The sequence below is a fragment of the Sciurus vulgaris genome (assembly GCF_902686455.1).
Source record: "Sciurus vulgaris genome assembly, chromosome: 18".
Taxonomy (NCBI): domain Eukaryota; kingdom Metazoa; phylum Chordata; class Mammalia; order Rodentia; family Sciuridae; genus Sciurus; species Sciurus vulgaris.
In genome coordinates this window covers 27,703,960-27,731,560 of record NC_136479.1, presented here as the reverse complement: position 1 = coordinate 27,731,560, position 27,601 = coordinate 27,703,960, and the positions used below count along the sequence as shown (strand labels likewise).

Sequence of the window (27,601 nt, the reverse complement as noted above, 5' to 3'; positions counted from 1 at the left end):
GTCTCAAAAGAGTTATTGATTTTTCAGTTGGTTCAGCCTTTTGCTTGTTAGTGCAGAATTGTAACTTCCAGGCACTTACCTGCTGGACTAGAAGCCAGAAGTTCTGACTGCCTGTTTATTTTTGGGGGCAGGGAGGGAAAGGTTGTTTTTAGTGCTGTGGATCAATGCCACTAATACCATTAATCCACATCCCCAGTCCCAATTCACCCTGTTTTTAGGTGGTTAGCCTCCTGTATGTGAATTAGGAGGTTTGTGGGGCTTGGTGAGGGATAGTTAGATTTCCCCTCATTATCATTATTGTCTTTTTGGTTCCTTTTTTTTCCTTTTTAGTTGTCAGTGGACCTTTATTTAATTTATTTATTTATATGTGGTGCTGAGGATCAAACCCAGTGCCCCACACATGCCAGGCAAGCTCTCTACCACTAAGCCACAACCCCAGCCCCAAAACAGAGATTTTGTGTGTGTGTGTGTGTGTGTGTGTGTGTGTGTATGTGTGTGTGTGGTGATGGGGATTAAACCCAAGGCCTTGTGCATGCAAGGCACACACTTTACCAACTGAGCTATATCCCTACCCTCTTTTTTGGTTCTTGATGGAAGTGGGAATATTTAAGCCAACTCACCATACATGCTCCTGCTACACTAGAACATAGTTTTTTCAGTGCTAATACGTGGAGTATTCCTTAAATAAATGAAATACTTGGCACCAGAAGTATTTCATGTTTTGGATTTGAGGATATATATGTATCTCATTATATATCTCATTTCATATATATATATATATATAAATAATATGAGATATATTGGGGATGGGATTGGGGTCTATACATGAAACTATTTTCTGTTTTATGCCCAACATACAAATAGACTGAAGGTAATTTTACATAATGTCTTTTTTTTTTCTTTCTTTTTTTTTTTTTTTTGATAGCAGGAATTGAACCCAGTGACATTTAACCACTGAACCACATCCCTTTTTATATTTTTTTATATTTTTATATTTTTATATTATATTTTTATTTTATTTTTGAGACAGGTTCTCACTAAGTTGCTTAGGGCCTCACTGAGTTGCTGAGGCTGATCTCGAACTTGCAGTCCTCCTGCCTTAGCCTTCTGAGTTTCTGGGATTACAGGTGTGCCCCACCATGCTTGGCTTACATAATGTCTTTAATAATTTTGGGTATGAAATAATGTGTATGTTGGGACCCTCAGGAAGCAAAGGTGTTGCTGTCTCAGCCACTCATGTGTGTGCCTGGCATCACCATCATCCCTGACTTCAAATCCATGTTCTACTGATAAGCAATCATTTTCTTAACACTATTCACATATACATACTTAACAATAATAGTTAACAGGTGTGGAATTTTCCACTTATGGAAACTTTCAGATTTTAGAGCATTTGTTTTTTGGATTAGTTATGCTCAACTAGGTTATGCCAGAAACGGCTCTAGACACTGTGGTCTTTGCCTGCCTGGAGAGGATCCATTTATCTTTTAAATGCCAACTTCAAATGCTCCCTGCTTTTGTGAAGCTCAGCTTGTGGCATATTTCTAGCGAGGTCACTGAGACATCATGGGGTTCCAGAGTCCTTGGTTTTGAATGAGAACAGGGTGCATTCAGAAGTTAGGGCAGATATCAGGGATCTCTCCAGATCTCATGTTTACATTTCATAGTGTTACCCTCTGCCATGGAGAGCAGCCAGGAGTTGGTGCTTTGACTACAGAGACAATATTTTCTTATTATAATCTGCAACTTGAGCTGATAAAGGGAGGGCATTCCTTCCATGGCAGCCTCAAAAGCAGAAAATGATGCAATCTCACTTCTGAAGATGCATTAAGAGAGAAATGAATGAGATTTCTTGCTGTGGTTTTGTGGTCTCCAATGCTAACCTCTCTGTATTCATACCCTGCGGACTTGCTCTTCCTCCATGCATCAAAAAATTCTCCTTTGTTCCTAATAATAACAAAGCCTGGACTTAATTCAGCCTACCAACCAGCAACGAGACACTCCCCTGCTTAACCTATTTGTATCAACATCCCATTGTGTTTCCAAACAAAGAATACCTATAAGGTCATGAAAGCTATCTGAGCAGTAAGTGACTCTCTTTGTGTCTGCTTTTGTTTTAATCAAAGAGGTTGGACTAAATGGGCGCTCTTGTCACTATGATCCTGTGTTGCTATGGGGATGAGATTATGTGATTCACACGCACAGCATGTTCTGTTGCTAAGGTAATTACAGACATCTCACCTTCTCTATCAGGGTTGTCACTGACTTTAGCCATAGAGAAACTGAGCTTGAGGTCTCAGGGAACAGGAGAGAGAGAAGGAAAAATAGCTTTGTGGAAAATTTAGAAGTGAAAAATTCACTTGCTTATTGCTGGGTGACCTCGTGGTGACAGCCAGTAAAATGGATAGCACAGTTCCTTGCATCTTCAGCAACTGGCTCGGGGGTGGGGGAGCTGTGACTGCCATTTCTTGGGGGCCTGATGGTATCATGGATAAATGGTTTGCCCCATCCCAGAAGGCTTAGGTGTTTCAGGTGTCAGAACTTTCACACTTGTAGTTAAGAGGGGATGGGAAGGTAGGAAAGGAGATCTGAAGGAACTTTCTGAAATGATGGACAAGTCTACATCCCAACTGGGCTTCAGTTCCGTGGATGTACAGATGTACATGTTAGTCAAAACCCATCAAAACACATGCTCATCTGTGCATTCACTTAAAATGTAGATTTCTCCATTAAAAGTCATCATCACCCTGAACAGGAAGAAAACAACCTTGAAGAACCACAGAAAAGCCCTAGAATGTTTCTAACAGTTTTAAAAAATGTGGTGAAGAGCTAGTTTAGCATTGGCTGCAGCGTCTTGCCTGCTTTCTTGAATTGGGCATGGAGTTTGGGCTTGTGTTTCCTGGGCATACTCTTGCCTTTGAGGACCAGAGTGTCATCTTCAACCTAGGACATCTGAATGTCCCCAAAGTTTCCTGTCATTCTTTATCATCCTTCTCCAAGACAGAGGGCATAGTGAAGGAAAAGAAGTCCTAGTCCCCATCTGGTCACAAACCTACTGAATAAGCTAAACTCTCTGGCTTACAGATTCCCCAGGTACAAAATGAGGTTAGAAGCTCTTAGGTCTACTCTGAGGGGACAGAGTGTATGGAGGTGTGATATAACAAAGGGGAGAGAGGTGCTCTGCAGAGGAGGAGCCTGGAGGCTGCCTTTTGAAGTAACAACCTAGGTGAAATGCAACATACTGGCAGCCAGTAAGTCTTGGAGGCCTCCATAGCTTCAATTTTGGGGGGAAATCAAGACATGAATCAGGTTAGGAAATATCAAGTTGCAGCTGCCACTTTCTATCTGAAAGATTGGAACAAGTTGCCTCTTTGAGTTTCTCCTACATCTCAAAATATTGTGCGCTTAGGCTTTCTGAGCCTCAGTTTACACATCTGTAAAATGAGGATAACATTATAATAGCTATTCCATTGATTGTTGAAAGAATTTATTTGGATCATATACGTGGCAGTACTTAGCATATAGTAAGTACTTAGTAAATTTGTATTTTCCCAGTCCTTCTCATATTTTGTCTTTCACTTTACCTTTTTTGTTTTTATGCCCACAAAACCAGCTCTCTTCTTCTCATTCTTCTGTACTTCCCTTCACAGACTGATTCAGAGTTCACAGTGGGGTTTGTCAGGAGTCTTATTGTTCCTTTATAAAACCTTGGCCTAGATTATAGACCTATCCAGAGAAGGCAAAAACCCACAGGAGAGAAGTAAAGATTCCAATTTAAATGGGAGACATACTTCAGTAAACAACCATAATCTCTGTTTGAAATGCAAATGGATTTGGGTGAGCAGACAAGGTAACGGGTCAGGGAAATTGGATTTTCAGAGGGAACAACTGTGTACCATCAACTCCACAAAGGAAAAACAAAGGAAGGAGATTTAGGAGGGCTCAGGAACATTCCAGATCCCCCAGGTTGGAGAAGGCCACCCTTCTCCCATCCACCTCTCTGAGTGCTTGAGCTGTGACCTGCCTTCACCTGTCTGACAGAGCTAGGGCCAGGGGCATTGGTCTGCCATCTTGGAGCCAATACTGTCAAAGGTCAAGGGATGGGTCTTATTCTGAATATAACTTTAAGGATCTTCCCAGGACGTGTAGTCCCTGATAAAATGCAAATATTCCTCTGACTATTTTTGCCCCAGAAGAGACCCAGAAGCAGAGCATGGGTCAGAAGACACACAGTACGTCTGGTGGTGTGGTTCAGTGGTAGAGCATGTGCTCAGAACAGACAAGGCCCTGTGTTTTATCCCCAGCACCAGAGAGAGACAGAGAGACAGAGAAACAGAGAGACACCAGAGCAGTTATACAAAAGAAAGCACGTAAGCCGCGCATGGTAGTACACGCCTGTAGTACCAGTGACTCCGGAGGCGGAGGCAGGATGATCTCAAGTTCAAAGCCAGCCTCAGCAAATAGAGGTGCTAAGCAACTTGGTGACACCCTGTCTCTAAATAAAATACAAAATAGGGCTGGGCATGTGGCTCAGTGACTGAGTGCCCCTGGTACCAAAAAAAAAAAAAAAAAAGAAAAAAAAAATGGAAAAGGAGCAATATTAGTTGTATATTAGTTTTATCTAGATATCATAATACAATAATAGCAATATTAGTTGTATATACATAACATAATACATGTAAAGCTAATGATTATTATGTTCCTTAATTCTCTTTTAATGAAGAGATCCGTTCTCTATCTCTTTCCTCCCTTGGTCTCTGTTTTTATTTGTTGGAGAAACTGCTTAATTTCCCACAGCCTGGATTTTGCACAGGTCTCAAGTTGTTTCTCAAGGTGGCTTGTTAGGTAAAGTCATATACAGCCTTATAAGTGGACAGAATGTCTGGTTTTCTTATTAGAAAGATATCAGCAGTCATTGGTGATCATCACCTAATGATTCATTAAGAATTGCAAAATGATAAATACTCTGTTTCTATCAAGCCTTAATTTATTAGTTCCCCTTTATTGGTTATTTGGTTACTAGGAAGTATCATTTATATAAGAAGAGATAAGTGATTTTTTCCCTCTTATATACTAGTTTTCAAAATAATATATACCCAAACTAGTGCAGTATTTTTTTCTATATGCTGTTAAATATTTGGATTTCTCTCATTTTATCTTTCTTAAATTGAATGACAGTAAACGACTTTTCATACATTTAAGGGCATTTGCTTTTCTTTTTTAGTGAACTCTCTGGTCATATCTAGGGCCCATTTTTCTGTAAGGTATTCATCTTTTTCTTCTCTAATTTTAGGAGGTCTTTATGTATCAGGAATTATTACCTTTTGTCTATGACATATGTCACAAAGAGTTTCCCCAATAAGTCCTCTGCCTTTTTACCCTGGTTTTGGTATCTTACCCTATGTCAATGTTTTGTTTTCCACTTTTATGTAGTTGAATTTGTTAATCTTCCCCATTGTGTGTGAATTCTGAGTCATTGTTAGGAAAGATTTCCCTCTCCCAGTTGTAGAGGAATTTCTCCGTGTTCTCTTCTAACATTCGTATGGTTTCATTTTTAAAACATTTACATTTAAATCATTGGTTCATTTAAAATACAGGAGACGTGTCTTGAGCAATGGATTTAATTTGATCTGTCTCCATAAGGCCAGCCAGTTTTCCCAGCATTCCATATTAGAAACTCCTTTATCTCATTGGCTTGAGATGCTATCTTTATTATATACTTGCTTTGCATCTGCAATTGGTTCTGTTTCTGGATTATCCCCAGCTGCTTTGCTGAGGTGTCTGCCTACCGATAGGTCAGTGTCTTTTAGCGACAGAAGTGCAAATATATTCTAATATATGGACAGCAGCTATTTCAAGAATTATTTGGCTATTCTTATCTGTTTTTTTTTTTTTCCAAATTATAATCAGCTTGTTTCTCACTTGAGGGGATAAAAAAAGCTAATGGTATTTTTATTGAGCTCATTATAAATTTATTGATTACCCTAGAGAAGACAGATACCTTCAGGATATTAAATCATCTAATCAAGAACATGGCAGGTCTCCCTTTTTGTCATCCAGGTGTTTTTATCATTTTGCTCCTACAAATTTTGAACATTTCTTTTTGGTTTAACTTTTAGTGTTAGGGATTGAACCCAGGGCCTGGAATCTTTCTTTTTAAGCTATGCTTCAGTGTTTTTATTACAATTTTATTCATTTATTTTTAGCAGTACCAGAGATTGAACTCGGGCCTTGTACATATTAGGCAAAATACCACTGAGCTGCACTGCCAGTTCTTATTCTGGGACAGGGTCTGGATAAGTTACCCAGGTTGGCCTCAACCTTGCAATCCTCCTGACTCGGGCTCCTGCGTAGCTGGGATTACTGGAGTGTGCAATTATGCCTGGATCAATTTTATTTTTAAAGTCATGGACAAGCTGGGTGTGGTGGTACCCATTTGTAATCCTAGATACTCTGAAGGCTGGGAATTAACTTAAATCCACTGCAGGGTGCTACCATAATTTGGAGCAGAGCAATAGGCAAAACTTAATCCATGTTCAATGTGTCTCCTGATAAAGCTTGGCCAGTTTTTTTTTTTCTCTTCTCTTTTTTCTTTTCTGAGCATAATTCATTTTCTCCATCTTCCCAGCGGATTGTGGTTTCCAGGACCAATGCAGCTAGTTTCCAGGTCATTTGTAAAGCTTTACTCACCCTTTGAGTGACCTTGCAAACCAATGACAGCCCATTATAACTCTGAAAAGAGTTCAGCAGTCCAAACCTGGGAATAATTTCCTTAAGCAAGAATTTAATTATGTCAGTTTTGTTCTCAGTTCTAGTTGGCATACCTTTACCCAGCCTAAGAAAGTGTCTGCAAATACTAGGTGTCCAAATAAAATCTTTTTGCCAGTCTTCAGAGGGATAAATCCCATCCATCATATTATACTCCCTTTTGAGGTAGGTTCTGTTCAGTTTTTGGATTCTTTTAAGCATACAAATGAAATCCTTGTAGAAGCCTTTGAAGAGTCTTTTGAAGGTGTGGCCTTTCAGGTCGGGCAGTATAAAATCTGCCTGTGCATCTCTGCCATCATGTGTCCCTGCATGTAGGTGCTTTAAAAACTGGATATACCATGGTTGGGATTGTGGCTCAGTGGTAGAGTGCTCGCCTAGCATGCATGAGGCCCTGGGTTGATTCTCAGCACCACATAAAAATAAAGGTATTGTGTTCACCTACAACTAAAACAAAATATTTTAAAAAATTGGATATACCAGAGCCTCAGGGAGTAAAATCATCCATGGTCACTAAGTTTTCATAATGAGTCAGTCTGTATCAGTGAAACCCTGTTCTTGGGCTCATTCCACATCCTGTGTAATCATGCTTGAACTTAGACAAGCCCAAGTGAGGTATCAAATCCCTAGGAAGCTGCTTCTCTCAAGCAGCTTGTCTAGCAGCTCAGTTAACTTTCTGCTTTCCTCTAACCACTTGGGTGTTGGTCTTTTGGTGGCCTGGGCAGAGCATAGTAGAACCAGTAAAGCAACACCCCAAATTGGGCCAGTGTTCTCCTGGGATGTTTGATGTCTTTGTTTCCTGAAGTTAATAATCTTTCTTTCCAAATAGCTCCATGTGCATGCACTACCATAAATGCATATTTGGAATCAGCATAGATGTTTGTTTCCCTGGTGACAGCTGTAAAGCCCTAGTGAGTGTGATCAGTTCAGCCATTTGTGCAGAGGTGCTGGCTAGAGGACATGGAGTCTATAACCTTGTCTAGTGTCACTATAGCATATACAGCTCAGCTGCAGTGTCTGTCCAAGAAGCTGCTCCATCAGGGGATAACAACCAGTCATCAACTCCAGCAGTTCATCTGACAAGTTCAGTCTGCTGGAATGAGACCGCGCAGAGAATTTCTAAGCAGTTATGTTCCAAATCAGAGTCAGTTTTCATTGTTGGGAGCCACATGGCTGGATTGAGGGCTGTGACAGTTTGCAAGGCAACATTTGGATTGTCCAGCAAAATAGCCTGATATTTGTCCATTGGTTCTGCCATTAACCAATAATCTTTTTTTTCCTTAGTGAAGTCTATGCTTGGTGAGGCACTAATTGACACTAATTGACTGTGGCTCGATGACCTTTTCTACCTTTGTAAGATATCACAAGCAGCTGCAACTGCTTGAAGGCAGGATGGCCAACCTCTGGTTGTCTGTTCCAATTGTTTAGAGGAATAAGCTATAGGCTGTGGGGTTTCTCTGAGCATCTGAAGCGGACTTATGTTCTGTGTTTCATGGTTGTACAACTTGAAGGGCTTTTGAGGGTTAGGTAACCCCATGGATGGTGCTGACAATTTTTCTTTAAAGGTGTCACATGCTCATTGACATGTTCAGCAGTTCAAAATAAGGGTCCTGAATGTAACCCTTTTAGGACTTCATAAATAGGTTTGACTATGAGTCAAAAATTGGGAACCCTAATTTGGCAGAACCTTGTCAAACCTAGAAACGCTCACGGTTGCCTCTAGTTACAGGGGCTTTAATGATGGCGATTACTGGTTGGACACTAAACCCTATTTTCCCTGTTTTTTTGTTTTTTTGTTTATTTGTTTTTGGCACTGGAGATTGAACCCAGGGGCGCTTTTACCACTGGGCTGCATCCCCAATGCTTTAATTTTTTTTTTTTTTATTTTGAAACAGTCTCAGTAAATTGCTTAGGGTCTCCCTAAGTTGCTATGGTTGTCCTTGAAGTTGCAATCCTCCTGCCTCAGCCTCCCCAGTGTCTGAGATTCCAGGAATGCATCACTGCACCTGGTTGTTTCCCCTGTTTTAATTGAAACCCAAGGGAATTTACTCTGCTTCCAAATATGAGCCCTATGGGAGGGGAGCACTTTATATCTACAGCGTGCCAGGTGATGTAGCACCAAAGTGGTGTTAGATGGACATTTTTCATAATTGGGGCTTGCAATGAGCAAATCATTGACATATTGAGGCAAGACCCCTTCTTCCAACTGCAAAGCTCTCAAATCCTTGGCTAAAATCTTATAAAAGATGGTGGGAGAAATTTTGAAACCCCGAGGAAATACAATCCAGCATTATTGGAAGATAGTTTTCAAGAATGAATCTCACCATCCAAAAGTGAATAGTAATTAAGCTTTTTCCTCCAAGGGAATACAAAAGAAAGCATCTTTAAAGTCCAATACTGAAAACCATCCATAATCCATAGGTATGACGGTAAGTAAAGCATAAGGATTTGGCCCAGTAGGACGAACATTCTGCACCATGGCATTAATAGCTCTCAGGTCCTGAACAAATCTATGCTCGTTTGTATGAGCAAAGATATTGTCTTTTCAGAGATGAGGTTATTTTGAGTATCTAGTCTGCACAATAAGTCACATGCTGATAATGGAATTGGATGCTGTGGTGTGTAAAGGAAACTATGTTTAATTTTAAGTCTCTGAGCTGACACTCCATCATTGGGTGAAGGGTTTTCTGCATTTCTCCTCTTACTCCTGTGATAGACACTGTCCTTTGACTGAGTTGAGTTACCTTAGTATTAATAACAGAAAGGGTAGTGCTTGTGTCTAAGAAAAATTCTATAATTTGATTCCCCACTGTCAAAAATTTACCTGGGGCTCCTGTGGGGCAATCTTGATTAGCTCTGAGAGATTAAGGGGAATCTTTGGGCCTCCTCGTTCATTGTTTGATTCACAGTCCTGTTTCATCATCTCTGTGTGCTTCTCCTTCTCTCTTCCATCACCTTTCTTGAATTTTGGACAGTCGCATATCCAATGTCCCTCTTCCCTGCAATATGCACACAGGTCCTGTCCTAGGGGTTCCCTGTTTCCATGTTCACCTGATCCATTTCTCCTTCCTTTTCTCATGTCCCATTATATCTTGCCACAAAACTATAACCTGCTCATCTTTTTCTGTTTCTCTTATATTATATATTTAAAAAGCAATATTCACCAATTGGGATGGATTCATTCCTATAGCCCCTCCCAGCTTTTGAAGTTTTATTTTAGATGAATGTTGAGGACATTTTGCCCCATAAAGTTATGTTAACCATCCTCGTATTCTCTGGGGTTTCTGGATCAGTGTCCATGTACTTTCAGCATGCCTGATAGAATCTAAGAACTCCGAAGAGTTCTCATTTGCCTTTTACTGTATTCTTTGTATTTTGTTCAAAATTCTCTGCTTAGACACCCCTTTCTTTAATTCTGCCAAGATGAACCCTTGTAAGGATCGAGCTAACCCATCATTTCCACATAGTTTGGTTTCTAGTTCGTTTCCAATAACAGGACAGCAGGAGTGAGGGGACCTTGCAGGATCTTCTTGTCTATCATTAGCATTTTACCACCTGCAGTTAGCGTAATGTTTAAAAGAGTGTAGATGTCTGCCCAAGTAGAACAGTGTGGAGTAAAAATAGAGACAAACAGGTCATTTTCTATGGATCCTTTCTATTGGGCGAATCAGAGCTTTTTCAGTTTAGCAAATCTGATATTGAGAATGGACCACCCTGATCTAAAGCTCCAACTGGAGATAGCCTTAGGGGATATTGTCCTGTTCCCATTTGGGATGCTCCAGGGCCAAATCGAGTGCCCTGTCGGGAGTTAGAGACTCCTCTTGCCTACTGAGCTATGAGGGAGGAGGCACAGTGCGGTGTCATGTCTCTCATCCTCTGTGGGGTGTGCAATACCTTCTACACTGGCTGTGGGTGAATTTAGAACATCCAACATATTAATTTCTGCATTAATTAATTTTCCCTTTGATTCTGAGTTTTTTGTTTTGTCCAGGAGGGGAATAAAGTCTTTCCCTCCACTCTGTGCTATCAATTTATTTCCTTCTTTCTTAGAATTCTCATTATACAATAGCATGAAAACTTGTATGTAAGGGATTACATCCTATTTATTTGGTCTCTTATAAAATGACCCCAATTATAGAATAGTATGATAATTTAAGGAATTGTTAGGAGGTCATCTATCACCAGAGCCTAACACATGTACAGGCCACGCTACAGTAACGCTACAGTAGCATGCTGACTCCTTCTTAGTCATAGAATCATATTCATAATTGTCTAGTCACCTAGTATATGGCCCAGAGGACCCTTAGGTGGTGTGAAAATAAAGGAGTTATGAGAAAAACAATCTAGACCAAACAAATGAACCCTCTCCAAATAGATAATATCTGGGAATTTTGGCCCTCTGAATTTTATCTCACGTGGATTGGTACCCTAAAAGAAAGAAAGGAAGAAAGAATTGATCCAACTAATGAGGTACAAATAGCTTATTAAAGTCCCAAGTGGCTGAGAGAGAGCTTTTTACTCCATGCCAAAAAATGACCCACACCAGGTTAAAAAAAAAAAGCCATTTTCTCCTGTGTACCCAGCTGAAACCCATCAGTTCCCATTAAAAAACACTTTTCCTTCATTCACAAAACATTTATAAATAGTGATGACATAGCAGGAAGCAAGGGGGAATAATCCCTGGGATTTAAAATGTCTGTGGGCAACTCTTGGGATTGTCTCTAAAAGTACTATAGGTAAGAATGAGCATTGAGTCTCCCCTTCCCAAACAATTTCCACTACTCCCCTCAATGGAGATTGCTCAGGGATGGGATCCTTCCTTCTGGCTGGCTCACCAAAAACTGAACCCAGGAAGGAAAGACTTCATTGCTCATCCCACTCCACTGTAGCTCAGGAAGTGGGTTGGCAAGGGAAGAACAGGTTTAATTCAAAACCAGCTTTGAAGAAGATTAGAAGAGGATTTTCTGTCTTGAAGCTCATCTTCAAAAGGGTCAGGGGCATGGAAAGCTTTCATTAGAGAGTAAAAGGTGTGCAGTGGACCAAAAGGCAGAAATTTCACAGGATTCACCCTCTTCCAAGATGTTGCAGCCTTCAGTGTCTCCAAGTCTCTGTTACCTCCTTATAGCATAAAAGGGAAACTTGACCTTCTGGGGCCAGCATCTGCATTTTCTTTTCATATAAACATACTACCTTTTGAACTAAGGAGAGGAGAGGCATTGCGAGGGCTATCTTTTGAATTTTTAACAGCATGAAAAAGAGATTTTAAAGATGAGGAAATAGATTAGGGAAAGATTGGGAGGGGAAGAGGAAACAGCTCTAAGAAATAAAGCTTTTCAAGGAAGTAATTTTGCTAACAATGCTCCATTACAGCCTCTTCTATAATACATTTAAGGTGCTTTTCGTTTATTTAGAAGTTTTTACATGTTGATTTTATAATCTTCTTTTACAAATTTTCTTGTGGTTTTTCTGTTGAATCTTTTGCGTTTTCTAGGTCTATAATCATATCACCTAAAAATATGGTTTAACCTCTTCCCTATTCTCTGCTTGAATTTGCTTTTTTCTCTGGAGACAGAGTCCCACTATGTTGTCCAGGATGACCTGGAACTCTTGGGATCAATCAAAATGGTCCTTCTGCCTCAACCTCCTGAGTACCTGGAGGTGGCATGTTCCACCACACTGGATTACTAATTTGCTTTTTCAGATTTCATTGCAGTGCTGAATAACTCCAACACAATATTAATGAGTAGAGTGAAAAGTCTGTGTCATTACTTATTTTACTGAGAAATTCTTTAGAATTTTTTCATTAAGATGTTGACTTTGGACTGGAGTATATACATATTTCATCATCTTAAGGAAGTATCTGTTAATCCTATTTACATAGTTTCTTTTGTTATGAATAGGTGTTGACTTTTATTAAATGCTTCTTCTGCCTCCAGAAGGGCCATACAACTTTTTTGCTTAGTTCCATTGACATGATGTATTATATTAATGATGTTCCCAGTACTTGAGCACCCAAATTCTGAAGGAAACATCACTTGATTACAATGTTTTATCTTTAAAATAGAGTGCTGTTTGCTAATATCTTAAGATTTTTCATCAAGACATCAAAAGTAAGGTTGATGTGAAGGTTTATTTTGGTGTGTGATCTTTATCAGCTTTTAAATTTTTTTTCAGTTGTAGATGGACACAATACCTTTGTTTTATTTTTATCTATTTTTATGTGGTGCTGAGGGTCAAAACTAGTGCCTTACACATGCCAGGCAAGCACTCTATCACTAAGCCACAATCCCAGCCCCTCTTTATCGGCTTTTAAAAAAATGATACTCTTATTTTATAAACATATTTTGGAAATGTTCTTTCTCTCTATTCTGGAATACTTTGAGAACAGTTGGCATGATGTGATCTTTCAAGGTTTGGTGTAATTTCTCTGTAACACTAAGTGCATCTTACATGTGGAAACTCTTGTTTTTCTGCTTCTTTATGCTAAGTAGCTCTCTTAGAATTTCTGTCTCTACTTGGGGTCAATTTTGGTAAGTTGTATTTCTCTGGAAAATTATAAATTTCTTTTAGGCTTTCTTACTATTTGAACAGAGTTGTATAAAGGGAGTGTCTTTTGATTTTCTAAAATTTCCACGTTTTGATCAGTTTTGCCTTTATGATTTCTAATGGAGGTGGGTCAGATTTTACTGAAGGCTCCAGCATTTAAGAGGGGGTGGTCTTTAGAGCTTATAGGAATTCAGCTTCACTCAGATGCAAAGGATAAGGATCAAAGTGGGAAAAGAAACTGAGAGGTCTAATTTATATGGGAAAATACATTAAAGTAACCCCCAAGGAACATGAAGACTTGAGGTGCTATGTACAAGATTTGTATTTGTGATAGGTTTCCAATTCCTCAACCGCATCCTCTTCCTCTGTGCATCCAAACTCCCTTCTACCTAATGAGATAGATAAATCAAGCCAATCAAGTCTAACCTCATGGGAAAATGCCTTCTGAAAAGATGTTTTGTTAAGATAATGGGCTTATTCAAAAAATTATTTCACCTTCAAACTGAAGAGCAAGGTATCTAAAGAAGCTCACACCCGGTTATATTCAGAAATCAGAAAACTCTTTTGACATAATTATGAACAGATTTTGTTAACTAACCACATGAATTGTTTTTCTTTTCTATTATCATTTAATGTGAAGACATGACAGTATATTCCATCCAAAGACTCTTTCTCAAGGATGGAAATGCTACAGCCAGAAGAATGTAGGAGAAAAAAGAAGGGTTAGTTATTTCATGGTCATTGCAAAAAAAAAAAAAAAAAAAAAAAAAAAAAAGATTTGTTAAACTTTCCAAGACAAGAGTGTTCAAATGGTGGATGTCATTCCCACCCCTGGCTCATTTTTTAACTTTTTGATGTCGGTATGTCTCTTAAATGACTTTTAAGATCATAGGTCATAAATTCTAGACAACAGGTATGTTGAGGAAGATAAAATCAGAAGTTTTCTCTTTCCCTTATTGGGTATGCTGGATGGAACCCAGGGCCTTGTGCATGCTACGTGGGTACTCTTCTACTGAGCTATATCCCCAGCTCAGAAATCATGAATTTTAAATCTTGTTTTCTAACCATATGAGACATATAATCTCTCTAAACCTCAAGTTCCTCATTGGTAAATTGGAGATTCTTATACATTGAGCATCCCTCAATGTTCAATTTAAAGATTTAAAATTTTAATTTAAAGATTCTAAATCCATCATGCCTACAGGATGCTCAAAATTTTTCAGATTTCAGATTTCCAGATCAGGGATGTTGAACTGATGTAGTCTATGTAAGTAATCCAAAATCTGAAAAACTCCCAGATCTGAAACACTCTGGTCCCAAGCAGTTCAGATAAGGGATACTCAACCTGTAGTACCTATCTCAGAAGGTTGGTGTGGAAAGTCAATAAATCCTGTATGGAAAACAATCGCCATTGTGTCTGGCATTTAGTAAGGATTCAATTAATGTTAACTAGTAGTACTAGCGGTAATGACATAATAAGGCAGTTTCAGGGGATGTCATTTGGCTTAGGAAATGGGACTTGGATGTTAGATTTCAAACTGCTGTAATGGCCATGATATGATGGTATTCCTTGATTTTTGCAAGACTGGGGCTAGTGCCAGGGCCATTTGTTTTCTCCCTTGGGTTATTCTTGACACCCCTTTCTCTTTCACCCCACATCACATTTAATCCCATCTCATAACTTTCCTACCCCCATAACTACCTGGGTTTTATATATATATATTTTTTTTTTTTCCTTAAAAATCTTTCCTTATTCTAAAATAAAGAACATATTGTCCTGTTTAGCTTCTAAGCATTTAGATCTTTGTGTTTTGACCCTTTCTACTCTAAGTTCTATTTAATGAATTTATCCTGTAATCATATTTTTCTTGGCTTGCTGTTCTAAGATTCTTACATCCAACTATTAAACACATTATAAAAGTAAAGCAGAGAAATAAGATAAACTATGGAAGTCAGAAGAAATGGATGGTGTTTTTGAGTACTGAAAGGAAAACAAAAATCTTGGCAGCCTAGAATTCTATCCAGTGAAAGGATCCTCCAAAATGAAGATGAACTTGTGTTTCCATAAAGATGGAGTAACGGGAACCAGATTTGACTGTCTGCCTGGGAAAATAAAGCAAAATAAAATCCTCTAAACAGAAAAACCAAGTAAATTCAGTGCAATCTATCTTCTAACTCACAGAGGGAGGTATGAGGAGGTTCATGGCTAGTATCACTGTCATTTTGAATGGTTTGGCTGGCAGGCCCTGTGATATCCTGCTTCCTATCTTATCCCTGGTGGTGGAGACTGCTAGTTATTACTCCTCTGGTCTCTCCTTCTAAAGTAGTGGATATGCCCCTTCCCCTGACAGCCCCACATTTAACTTGGAAACACTGCTCTCCTCAAATAACCTCCATTTCCCAGCCTTGTGTGTAAATAGTGATGGTAAACCAACTTAAGATCTGTCTAATGGGATAAGACAAGAAATGATTTTAAAAAGGTGGGTAGTTTTCTTCTATCCACTTCCCTTTTCCCTTCCCACTGACTGAAATACAGATGTGGCAATGACCATCTTGAACCATACAGAATAGGAAAACCCCTAAGGATGGCAAGGCAGTAATTTAGAAGGAACCCAGTTTTGTGATTCCTTTGGAACTACTTGGGTAGTTTCATGAGAAATAATCATTGATGATTTTTAAAACACTTTTATTTGGGGTTCTTTACTACAGCAGTTTTATTCATACCCTAAATAATATGCTTCCATACATTTAAAATTCTCTGTTTGCAATTAGAACAGAAAGTTCCACTTCCCCATTTATTTTAAAGTAGTTTCCATGTAATGTTGATGTTAGAAGATGATTTCTAGGAGAATTTTATTTTCTCTCTTATTAGGGAAGAAAAGGAAAAGTAGAATAAACAAATCTAAGACTTCAATTTTTGAAAAATTGATAGGCAAATCTCTGGTTTAGCTAATCAATACAAAGAGAACTAATTCTTGGAAAACTCTAAAAATAAACCTACAAATTTTAATTAAATTTATAGACATAATAAATAACAGTAAAATAAACTTAAATACTAACTAAAGGACAATTTGGAAGACAACATATGTTACCAAAATAAGTGAAACAGGAAGAACAGAAACAAAACCCCTAAAAGGATTATTCTTCAAAAATTCCTGTATTCAGAAGTTTCATAAATGAATCTCTCTGAACATTTTGTAAGGAGATGATTTCTTCTGTTTGATTCTTTCTAGAACAAACCACAATGTAGAAATCTATTCTTGCAGTTGAATCAGCAAAGGACTCAAATCCCTGATATCCAAACCTGATGATAAAGGAAGTAGAAACAAAACCAAACAAAACAAATAAAACAAATCCCATGTTACAAAAGAACAGGATCACTTTTTTTTTTTTTTTCCTGGTACTGGGGATCAAACTCGGGGCCTTGTGCTTGCGAGGCAAGCTCTCTACCAGCTGAGCTATCTCCCCAGCCCCAGGATCACTTTATTTCCTTGAAAAGGGCATGAATTGATTCTAAGAGCATGTAAAAAAAAATCTCACTTTCTGTATCCAGGAATGCAAAACAAATTAATATAAAATTTACTATTTGGACATATTAGTATCTAAAATGACCATTTCAATAGTTTTTTGAAAAATCACATGAAGACATTCTTTGCCCCACCACACATGAGACATTATAGGGTATAGTGGGCTGCACAGCCAGCGGACACTGTGGCAGGGTGAACCCGCTGGATGTCGCCTGGCCGTGGCAGGCAGCAGGCAGGCGCTGGGTTTGCCCTGCAGTCTGGCTCTAACCCAGGCAGGCCTCAGGCTGCCTACGACCAGCGCACCCTACGACCTTGTGGGGCTCCTTCCTGGGCAGCCCAGCACAGGACACGTCTTGGGGGAGAAGTCAAGGAGGCATGACAGCACCCCAGCTGTCACCCTGCCATCCTAGCCAGCCATTGGTCCACCTGTCAGCTTGTGCTCCACAGCCTTTGGCTTAATCCGTAGCCCGCCAATTTTAACTGCTCAGCAACAGGCCCGATGGTCCTTAGCCCGGGAAACTCAACTACTTAAGCGAAGCTCCACCGCCTTGCCCTCTCTCGCGAGCTCTCTCTTCAAGGCAGACACTGTTCGTCTGCCTAATAAAATCTCTTGTATGAGTTCGCACGTCTGGAAAGGTTTGGGTGCCTTTTCACTTTTGATAAGGGATATCTATTTTAGCTCCAAACAATCTTATTTGTTTAAACTCTGCAGTAATTCTGTCATAGGGTTGGGTCCTTCTGGAAAACTGAGTCGGCACAAAGGTCCCCCTTTGAACCCCAGTTCTTGTGATCAGGTCAGAAAGATTTCAGACATGTTGCTGAGAGTAACAAACATGAAAATTCACATCTGTCTTAGGGCTGAGGTTGTGGTTCAGTGTATAGTGCATCCCTAGCACGTGCGGGGCACTGGGTTCGATTCTCAGCACCACGAAAAATAAAGGTATTGTGTCTATCTACAACTAAAAATTAAATAAAGAAAACATCTCTGGATAAGGAAAAGGAGACACTCCCAAGGGAGAGAAGTGGGTCCTCTCAGAGAGGAGATGGACAGTGTGCCTCTCCTACACTCCAGTTTTATTGGAGATCCCAGAGATATTTCCAGGCAGTCCTCAGATTCACTTCTTGATTTTTGACTGACAGCAGGATAACTTTCAGCTTTAAGTCCCCACTGCCATGACAACTCTGGATCACTTTGGCCCATAATGACTGGTTCTAATTGGATTCCTTTTTTGTGTGTTTGGTGCTGGGGATTGAACCCAGGGCCTTGCACATGTGAGGCAAGCACGCAACCAACTGAACTATATCCCCAGCCCTCAAATTGGATTCTTAACAATAAAGTCTTATGGATTTTATGGTTAGGATTTATGGTTAGGAGGAATTACCCTTATCTCCCTGAATTCCAGGATCTGGTTTGTGAAAAGGGTCACAAAAGCCTCCTCCTTCCGGGTAACCTGTGGTCTTTTCAATGACATTATTTTGGACCTGCATTACTCCTACAAATAATAGGTAGTTTGCTGAGAAATGTGACATATCCTGTCCACTTAAGCCAGGCAGGCAGGGCTGCGAGTAAATTGCTTCTTGGAAAAGAATGCATGTGGGGCCAGCACAGTGGTCCCATTTTATAGAACTATTTCCTTAACCTCACATTCTCACCACTCATATCTGTCCCCTATCAGTTCTAGTAAAAATTGTAAAACAACAACTCCAATTTATTGACAGTTATGTAATACAGGAAATATCAGAGTTTTAAGATTTAATTGCAGAGGTATACATGGGCTAGCATTAAAAAGTTATTTTAAACTTCAAATTTCTTTTATCATCACTACGTGAATCTTGAATAATTTTCATAACAACTGACAGGAAAAACTGCACAAAGGTAGTAAGCTAATAAGCTGGCCACAATAAGCAGAATCTACATAACAATATTAATTTTATCTGTGGAAATAAACCAAGGTCACTCAAATTAGAACAGGCAAAAGGCTATTTTTTCAGAGCATGCCATAGCAAGGGAGTCGGTTTTGGCAGACTCAAAGGCAGGAGGAAAGCTTTATGTTGGCTATAGGGAAGGCTTCAGGTATGCCCTGATTCGAGGCACTGACCTAGGAAAGCTGGAGGTGGCTAATCAGAAGGAGGCCATACAAACAGTAGGAATCAGCTTTTAAAATGTTCAAAAATGTGGAACAAAAGGTGGCAGTAAGGGCTGCATATTTGGTTTTCTCTGGTTGGTTCCTTAAGGAAGCTGTCACATTGTTCAAGTTCTGGTCACTTGGGGCTTTTGGTTGCAAAAATTATTTTTTAAAAAGTTATATAAAAGTTAATTTCCTGGATCATTAGAAGAGAGAGCAAATGCACTTCATGGGCTGTTTATTGTCAATAAGAACTTCCAGGTTTCCTGGGCCAACTGCAGCTGTAGTTGATCAGAGTTCTATTTTTATGCACGCTCTGGCTATAGTCCAGTCCCACCTCCACTTCAGTCTCTTCTACATCTTTTTTTTTTTTTTTTTTTGTAGTTGTAAATGGACAGCATGCCTTTATTTGTTTATATTTGTGTGGTGCTGGGGATTGAACCCAGTGCCTCACGTGTGCTAGGCAAGCACTCTACCACGGAGCCCCAGCCCCAGCCCCAGTCCTCTCTTCTACATCTTAACTTCATGATCACCTTATGAGTTACAGCCATAATTTTTACAGGAGGGTCCCTGAAACCTGATACCTTTTCCCAGGATTCCTCCAGGGTGCATATGGCGTTAGGCTGCCTCCGATTCCTCATCTACGAAATGGGGGTCAGGACACCCATTTTGGTGTTGTCACGAGGATTGAGAATAGGCCTAATACTTTTAGGCGCGAGACCTGGCGCCAGCCCCTGGTCGGACTTTGGAGTTCGGTGAAAGCCATTGCCCACTCCACAAGGTGGCGCAGGGCCGAGGTCAAATCAGATTCACGGGGGACCGGCGAGAGGGACCACAGGCGAGGGGAGAACGTGGGAGGGGGCACGTTCACCTACAGCCTTAGAGTCCACGGGTGCCACGGAGGCATCTTCCGGTCAGGACACTGCCACGTCTGGCTTGCCCATGCGGCTTCGCGCCACGGCCGGAAGTGTATCACAGGGAGCCGGAAGCACCTGGCCGCGGAGCCTACTGGGAGTTGTAGTCCGATTCCCCCTGTGGTGGGGGGCTCTTACGCAGTGTTTTGAGGGGTTGGGGTCGGATGTGCGCATTTCCGGACCCTAAGTTGTACCTACAGCGCCTGGGACTGGATGCTCCTTTACCTCACAGAGGTGTGCTTTCGCTCCGGGGCTGTGTGTGGTACCAGGGTGGCTGGCACCCACTTGCTGCAGACGCGTCTGGGCACCAGGCAGGTGTAGTGCGTGTTCCTCGGGGCTCAGTCCGACATCCAAGTGTCGGAGTGCTGTCCGGCTCTGCTGGAGGACCCTCAGGTAGTGGGTCCGGCAGCTGCGGGCAAGCCTGTTTTCTCACCGACACTGTCCTCCCGCAGCGCTGCTCGTCGGAGCCCACCCCCCAGAGGTGTGTGCAGGGACCACCTAGGTGACAGCGCGGACTCCGGTGAGCTGCCCAAAGGTCACCCCTCTTTCCTCAAGTGGATTTGCTTCTAAACCTTGCCCTGGAGCTTCTCTGCCCATCCAGGTCTCTGAACTCCACTCCTGCCTAGTCCAGTGCCTGGGTCTCTAGGGGAGGAAGGTGTCACGGAGGAAAGCCACTGTCCCGGTAGGGGATGTCCCCTTCCTCTCTAACCTTCCCTCACTCCTGCCCACACCACACTATAGCCAGAAGAAGGCACAGAGACGAGGAAAACGAAGAATGTAAAGTGGTTGGTATCTCAGGGCTCTTGTTCATTCAAGAAAAATTTATTGAGCTCCTGGGTCAGATTCCAGGGGAGCAAAGAACTGAGTCCCATCCTTAGCTTGAATCTTGTGGAATTGTTGGTCACTTTAACAAATAAGGGCAACCAGGAGTTTGCCTGATCACTACCCATACTGGTTGAATGAATACCCACCGTGGAGAGGCTCAGTTCCGACTTGAGAATGGAGACAGCAGGTCAGACCTGAAAATAGGGTCTACGCAGGTGAAACGGGACAAAAGGGTATTCCGGGCTGAGAGAGCAGCATTTGTAAGGGCGAGAGGTACAGTACTGCCGGACTTAGCGCGGCAAAGAGGCTGGAGACTTGGGAGCCCCTGGAGGAGGCTTGCGGGCTAGGTCGGGGGCCGGGGGGTGGTCTTCCTCGGCTCCAGCCCGGTGCAATGTTGCAAGGCACTGGTGGATTTGGGTTTCCCATATACTCGAAACGAATAGAGTTGATAAGGGCAGGACTGAGGTAGTGAGAGCTAGCCAGAAAGGTCTCAGATATGTAAAGGCATGGAAACAGGACACAACGTGAGCTAGACAGCAAGAGCACCTCGCCTCCTTTTGCAACGTACAGGTAGAGTAAGCAGGTGGGAGCCGGTTTAGTGTAGACCATTACTTTAAGGCACTTGGTGAAAAGAGGTAAGCAAAGGCCATATGGGATGTAATGCAGAGTTGAAGGAGGATCAGTCTGTTTGATGCTTTTTAAAGACAAACAGATTTGAACTGGGGCTAGGGGAAAGAAACAGGGACTATGATTTTAAATATTTTTTAATGCCTTTATTTCGTTTCTTTTGGTTGTTGTTGTTGTTGTTTGTTTGTTTGTTTTAATGTGGTGCTGGGGATCCAACCCAGTGCCTCACGCATGCTAGGCAAACTCTACCACTAAGCCACAACCCCAGCCCCGATTTTAAATCTTGATGAAGCCAAATGCGTGTTCATTCCATTATGACCTACACTTGGCTTCCTATTAGAGGTTTCTCCCATTTCCAATCCATAATTATTTTTTACCATAATTATATTTTACTACTAAAGTAGTAATATTAGAAAACATCTACATAGATAGCAAAGTTAAGCACACAGAAAGAAATCTTTGTACTTATCTAGATTGAGCAAGTGTTAAAAGTTTCATTTGCTTCGGATTTTCTAAAGAATTAAAATCTTATAAATACTATGGAGCCTTTTGGTACTCTTCCACCCAAAGGTGACAAGTCCAAACATTTCTATGTATCCTTCTATGGTTTTTGTTTACATACTAGGTATGAATGTAGCCATAAATAATACATTGGATTATTTTGTGTATTTAACACTTTTGTCTATTATTTCTTGATTGTCTTTTTCTTACTTGTTTTTGGTGTTTTTTTCGTATGTCCTAGGTATAAATCTATTTTGGCTTATATACTTTGTAAAAATTTTGAATAGAATTTGATAAAACTTCTGAGGTTTCTTTGGTGTATTTTTGAGTTTAAATTCATTTAATGTTCAATAGTTTATTCTGGCTTCCTCAGTCAATTTGTGTAATTTTCATTTTCTAGAATATTGCCCCATTTAATTTTAATTTATGGCATTAAATTTTTATGGCAATTTCTTATAATTAAAAAATTACAGGGCTGGGGCTACAGCTCAGTGGTAGAGTGCTTGCCTCTAATGTGCAAGGCACTAGATTAAATCCTCAGCACCACATAAAAATAAACAAAGATATTAAAAAGTTACTATTTATGAATTGTCTCTTTTTTCATGGTTTGCTTTTTTTCTTTTGATCAGTTGTGTCTGAACTTTGTCAATTTATTAGTTTTTAAATGTTTTTTATTCCTTTTAGTTATACAGTAAACAGTTTAGTTGACAGTAAAATGTATTTTGAAATATTATACATACTTGGAGTATAACTTCCCATTCTTCTGGTTGTTATATGATGTGGAATTACACTGGTTGTGTATTCATATATGAACATGGGAAAGTAATGAATGAAAAGAAGTACACATTTTTTTTTTTTTTTGATACCAGGGATTGAACACATGGGTATTTAACCACTGAGCAACATTCCCAGCCCATAGTTTAAAATCCAAACCAATTATTTTATTAGTTTTCACAAAATGTCCCAATAATTAATTTCAGTACTTTCTTTTTAACTTCTTATTACCCTAAGATATACATTAAATAAAAAACCTGAGAGAAACTGGGCATGGTGGTGCCATTCTGTAATCCCAGCTACCTGGGAGACCAAGGGAGGACTATCATAAATTCTGAACAGTCTCAGCAACTTGGCAGAGACCCTGTCTCAGCATTAATTAATTAAACAAATAAACAGAAACGAGAAAAGAAAAAGGGCTGTGGATGTAGCTCAGATGTAGTGCTTGCCCAGCAAGCACAAGGTCCTAGATTCTATCCCCAGCACTGCAAAAAATAAAATTTTAGATAAATAGACTGAAAATTAATGACATTCAACTCAGGAGGCTAGCCTAGAAAAAGAGTAAACCCAAAAAGTGTAAGAGAAAAGAAACAAGTATAAGTGGAATTATTTTTCCTCTTCTCTCCCCTGCCCCATAACTTTGGGGATTGAACAGGACTTCACGTATGCTAGGCAAGAACTTGACCACTGAGAACTTCTAAAATTTTTTTAAATTTAGAGACAGGGTGTCAGTGAGTTGCCCATGCTGGCCTCAAACTTATGATCCTCCTGTCTCAATCTCCTGCACAACCAGGATCATAGGAATGTGCCACCACACCCAACAGAAATTTTCAGACTCAAAGAAATAATATAGCAGAGGTAAAAAAAAGTTCTTGCTGCCAATGTATTACCTGAATCTAATCATGCTGAAACCTTAAAAAAACCTAAATCGAAGAACAATATAACTATAAGAGTTTGTAATTCTTAAAAATTTCAGTGTTCTGAAAGACAAAGATTGAAGAAACTGTTCTGGACTATTGGACCAGAGAGGCATGAAAAAGAAAGCAGTGAAATATCTGAGATCTCCATAGCCAGAGAGGCTATTACCGGGACAAGTGGTGGAATGTGGATGAGGGCTGTGGGCTTGACCGTGGTGTTGGATTCCTGATTTCCTGATTTCTGATTACACACTGTGGTTGTGTGACAAAATATCCTTGATTTTGTGGAAATGCACATTTTCCATTATCTATAGGGGAAAGAGGAAAAGAAGGATGAAGTAAATTGTTACGTGAATGAGCCCGAAATGGCCTGTACATAGTGACCCCTTCATTATTCATTTCTTCTCAGGAGGCTGAGACATCTTAATTCAAAAACCCACCAGCAAACTAACCTTAAATATCAAAGCATCCTGTTGTTTTAATCATAACCCAAATTAAGCAGATTTTTAGTCGTTTAGAGCCTTCCTGCTGTGCACATCCCAGGAAATGGCAGTCACCATCTGTTATCCATAGAGATGACAAACCATCTGGTTATCAAGACCCCAAGTGGCTGTGACGCAGAGATACCCAGGAGTAGCCTTACCCTTCTCCCCATGCCAGAGACCCTGGAAGGGCCTCACTCAACTAACTTTTTTGTATGTGCTCTGCCACCTTATGGTGGAAACTTCTTCCTCCATCAGTCCTGAAAAAAATCTCTCCACCTGCTGTTAATATTGGGACTTCTAGATGACGGGATTCAGGAATTCTTGGTATGATTCTCAAGACTTTAAAGTTGTGCCCAAATAAAAAAGTTAAAAAGAAAAAAAGTCAATTCTTGGGAAGGATTTATTAACATTAATAAAATAATAATTGGTTTGTATTTAAAATTTATGATTGAAAGGAATCTTAGTCATGATTGATCAAGAGAAGGCAAAAACAAACCATTTCTGGACATGAAAAAGGCTATTTCAGGAACTTTTTCTAATGTTAAGAGATTATTTACTTTTAATTATTATTAGTAATTATTTAACACCATAAATCCAAAAGTAAGAGGGATAATATTCTAGAAAAATGTAAGTTACTAAAATTGACAACTACCCCAAATGAACTACATATACGTATTGCAAAAATTTTAAATAGAATTTGATAAAATTAAAAAAAAAAGTGAACCTGGTGTTTCTTTAATGGGTATAATTTTGAAAATGGATCCATTTCATTTGAGGCTTAATAATTTAAATATTTTTTGCATTTTTCTAATTTCACAGATTTCTGTGTCAGATCTATATAACATTGAGTTTCTTTTGATATTCATTGAAGCGTGTATTTTAGCTCATTAGTTATAAATACTCTGTGTCTAACAGAATGTACATCCTCTAATTGTTGAGTACATTCTTCTATCTATATTCAATTCATTGAGTTTCTGAATTGTTATTTATGTCTTCTGTATCCTTATTTTTTCTTTTTTTGCATTCGAAGTCTTAATTTCCAAAAATGGATATTAAAATCCTTTACTGTGATGATTTGTCAGTTTCTCCTGGACTTTTTTGCTTTATGCACCTTTGCCACGCGATTCCATTGTATGCATCTCTTGCTGCCTACAGCTCTAAGAGGGTGTTGGCATCTATTCATTGCTCGGTTTTTCTACAGTGGGTTCTTTTTTTTCTCACTCCTTTGCACATCTCATATCTTTCTCTTGAAGGCTTAGATGTTGTGTGGGGGACAGCAGAGACTGGACATGGGCTCAGTTATATTGGACTGTCATTTTGTGTGGAGCTGAGAGGTCAACAGGATGATTGAGCTTCATCCAGTTAGCTTTGGAATAGATGGTAGGTTTTCTGTTGCTATGGTTACCTCCAGTGGACCACTCATCTCATAATTCTGTAGCATCACGTTGTGCTTCAAGTGGGGTCATCCCCTCTTGACCCGTTCCTGGTGTAGATAGCTGTTGCTTGCTTCTCAGTGCTTCCCAGCCTGGTGGGGAGGGGCAGAAGTACTCCTTGTCATCTCAGTCTTAGGTCGGTCCTGGAGTCTCCGTGATCCTGCTCCTCTTCTAGTGCTAGGAGACACCTAAGCTTAAGCCCAGGATGCATTTCTGCATCTCTGCCATGACAAAATGCAGTAGGTTTTACTGTGATCTGGGATCATAAGGGTTTGCTGCCCTCCCCTAGCAGCTTCCAGCTTTTGTTCCCCAGGAAATTCTGGATGGCTTCATTTTGTTCCTTTCTGGGTAGCAATGCCTTCCCTCAGACCCTCACTCCCAAGGTGTGTGCCTGGGCTCCCGCTCAACCCGAAGCTGTCTTGTGAGCACCCAGTAGAGGAGAGGCATGTGTTAGTTGTCTATACAACTACTGATGGAGTGATCAATACCTATTCACGAGCTCACGGTTCTTCAGGTTGGAAGTGCAGGTGTGTCTGGCTGGCCTCTCCACCCAGTACCACAAGGCCAAAAGCAAGGCATTGGCGGGCTATTATCCGGAGGCGCAGGGAAAGAATCTGCTTCCCAGGACATTCAAGTGGTTGGCAGAGTTGGGTTTTAGGACTCAGTCCCCAGTTCCTTGCTGGATGACGGCAGGGGCCTCTCGGCTCTAGAGCCACCTGCTTTCCCTCTCATGTGGCCCCTCCATTTTCAAAGCCGAAAAAGGAGCTTAGACTCCTTCTGTGTGCTCGGTCTTTCTGGCTTCTCCTGCCAGCAGCTGGGATGCAAAGGGCCCTACTGATATTCTCCCAGGAGCCTCATGGCTCAATTTTCTTTAGTGTCTTGGCCAAGGCTTAGGGCCAGACTTGGTAACTGAGACGGCTTCCTCCTTCCTGCACCGACCAGCTTTCTTCTTCTCCAGAGAGGCTCAGAGGCCAAAATGGGGCCTCCCACTGAAGGTGAGTGCTGGGTCCACAAGCGAGCGGACTTGCATCCCAGGGACAAAACTATTCTTGTTCAGAAGATGACTGGAGAGCAGGAGTCCTCTTTCAAAAGCAAGGTCCCTATTCTGAGGCATCTCCACGTAGCTCAGGGCTGCAGGTGGACGGTGTCAGTGAAGACAGCATCTACCTATGCCTGAAACAACCCTGACCCCTGGGGACAGAGCTGCTGGGGTGACACCATCACATCAAAGGGCCTTCAAGGATTTAGTGGAGTGGACAGTTTACTGGGAGGACAGAGGGCAGAGCTAGGAGCAAGGGGGTTCTCCTGACCCTTGGAGAAAGAACCCAGCCACGGCCATCTTTCACTCCCATGAGGTGACCTTCACTTCTTCTGTGTGGTGAGACTTTAGTTCTGCCCATGCTACTGTCACCTCCATGTATGTTCCCCTCTTGCACTGTGGTCACAGCATAAAGGCTGCTTTCTTAACCAGAGAGTATTTTGTTTTTCTTTCTCATGTTAAAGACTGGAGGAAATGGAGGACTGGGGAGATAGCTCAGTTGGTAGAGCACTTGCCTTGCAAGCACAAGGCCCTGGGTTCAATCCCCAGCACCACAGGAAAAAAAAAAAAAAAAAAAAAAAAAAGACTGGAGGAAATGGGTGGGAGAGGTTCTCAGAGCCCATGGACTCTCTAGAGGCTGAGGCAGCCCCCAGGCCAGGGGCTGCTGTGGCCAGGCAGGGGCTGCTTCCACCTTGCCACTAGTCATTGATAAAACTTGCCCCTTCAACCCTTCTTGGGTTCCTTTCCTCCTGGGGAAGGGCTTCGGTAGGCTCATGGGAAGAAAATGCAGTAAGGTGATGTATGTATGATAAGAAATATTTAAATATTAAACAGTGAGCATGTGCTTATTGTTTAAAAAATTAGAAAATGCACTGCCTTTAAAAAAATCTTACCATGCGAAGATAACCATAGTGAACGTTTTCCTCAGAATTTTTCTTTTATGTTTACAAAACTACATTAAATGTGCTGAGGTCGATATATACAAACAGGAAATAGGACAGTGTCTTCAGCTACTAGTTTTGACCCACAGTTGGGTCAGCCTTCCTGTATCAGTTTTCTAGGATAGCGGTAAGAAAGTACCACAAACTGGGTTGATAAACCAACAGAAATGTGTCGTGTCAG

At 40.7% G+C, this 27,601-nt stretch overlaps 1 protein-coding gene across 4 annotated transcripts in view; it reads left to right on the top strand.

Annotated features, from left to right (window-relative positions):
• Positions 1-27,601, top strand: part of LOC306649317 (zinc finger protein 10-like) — a 73,047-nt gene that overhangs the window by 32,832 nt on the left and 12,614 nt on the right. The window contains exons 1-3 of one of the 4 annotated variants that reach the window (XM_079120164.1): positions 19,954-20,398; positions 25,261-25,387; positions 26,316-26,435. In XM_079120164.1, the coding sequence (XP_078976290.1) occupies positions 25,385-25,387; positions 26,316-26,435 (123 nt within the window). In that variant the 5' untranslated portion in view covers positions 19,954-20,398; positions 25,261-25,384. Of the gene's footprint in view, positions 1-19,953; positions 20,399-25,260; positions 25,388-26,315; positions 26,436-27,601 lie in introns of those variants that run through there. The other 3 variants (XM_079120165.1, XM_079120163.1, XM_079120166.1) reach the window with 3 other exon arrangements.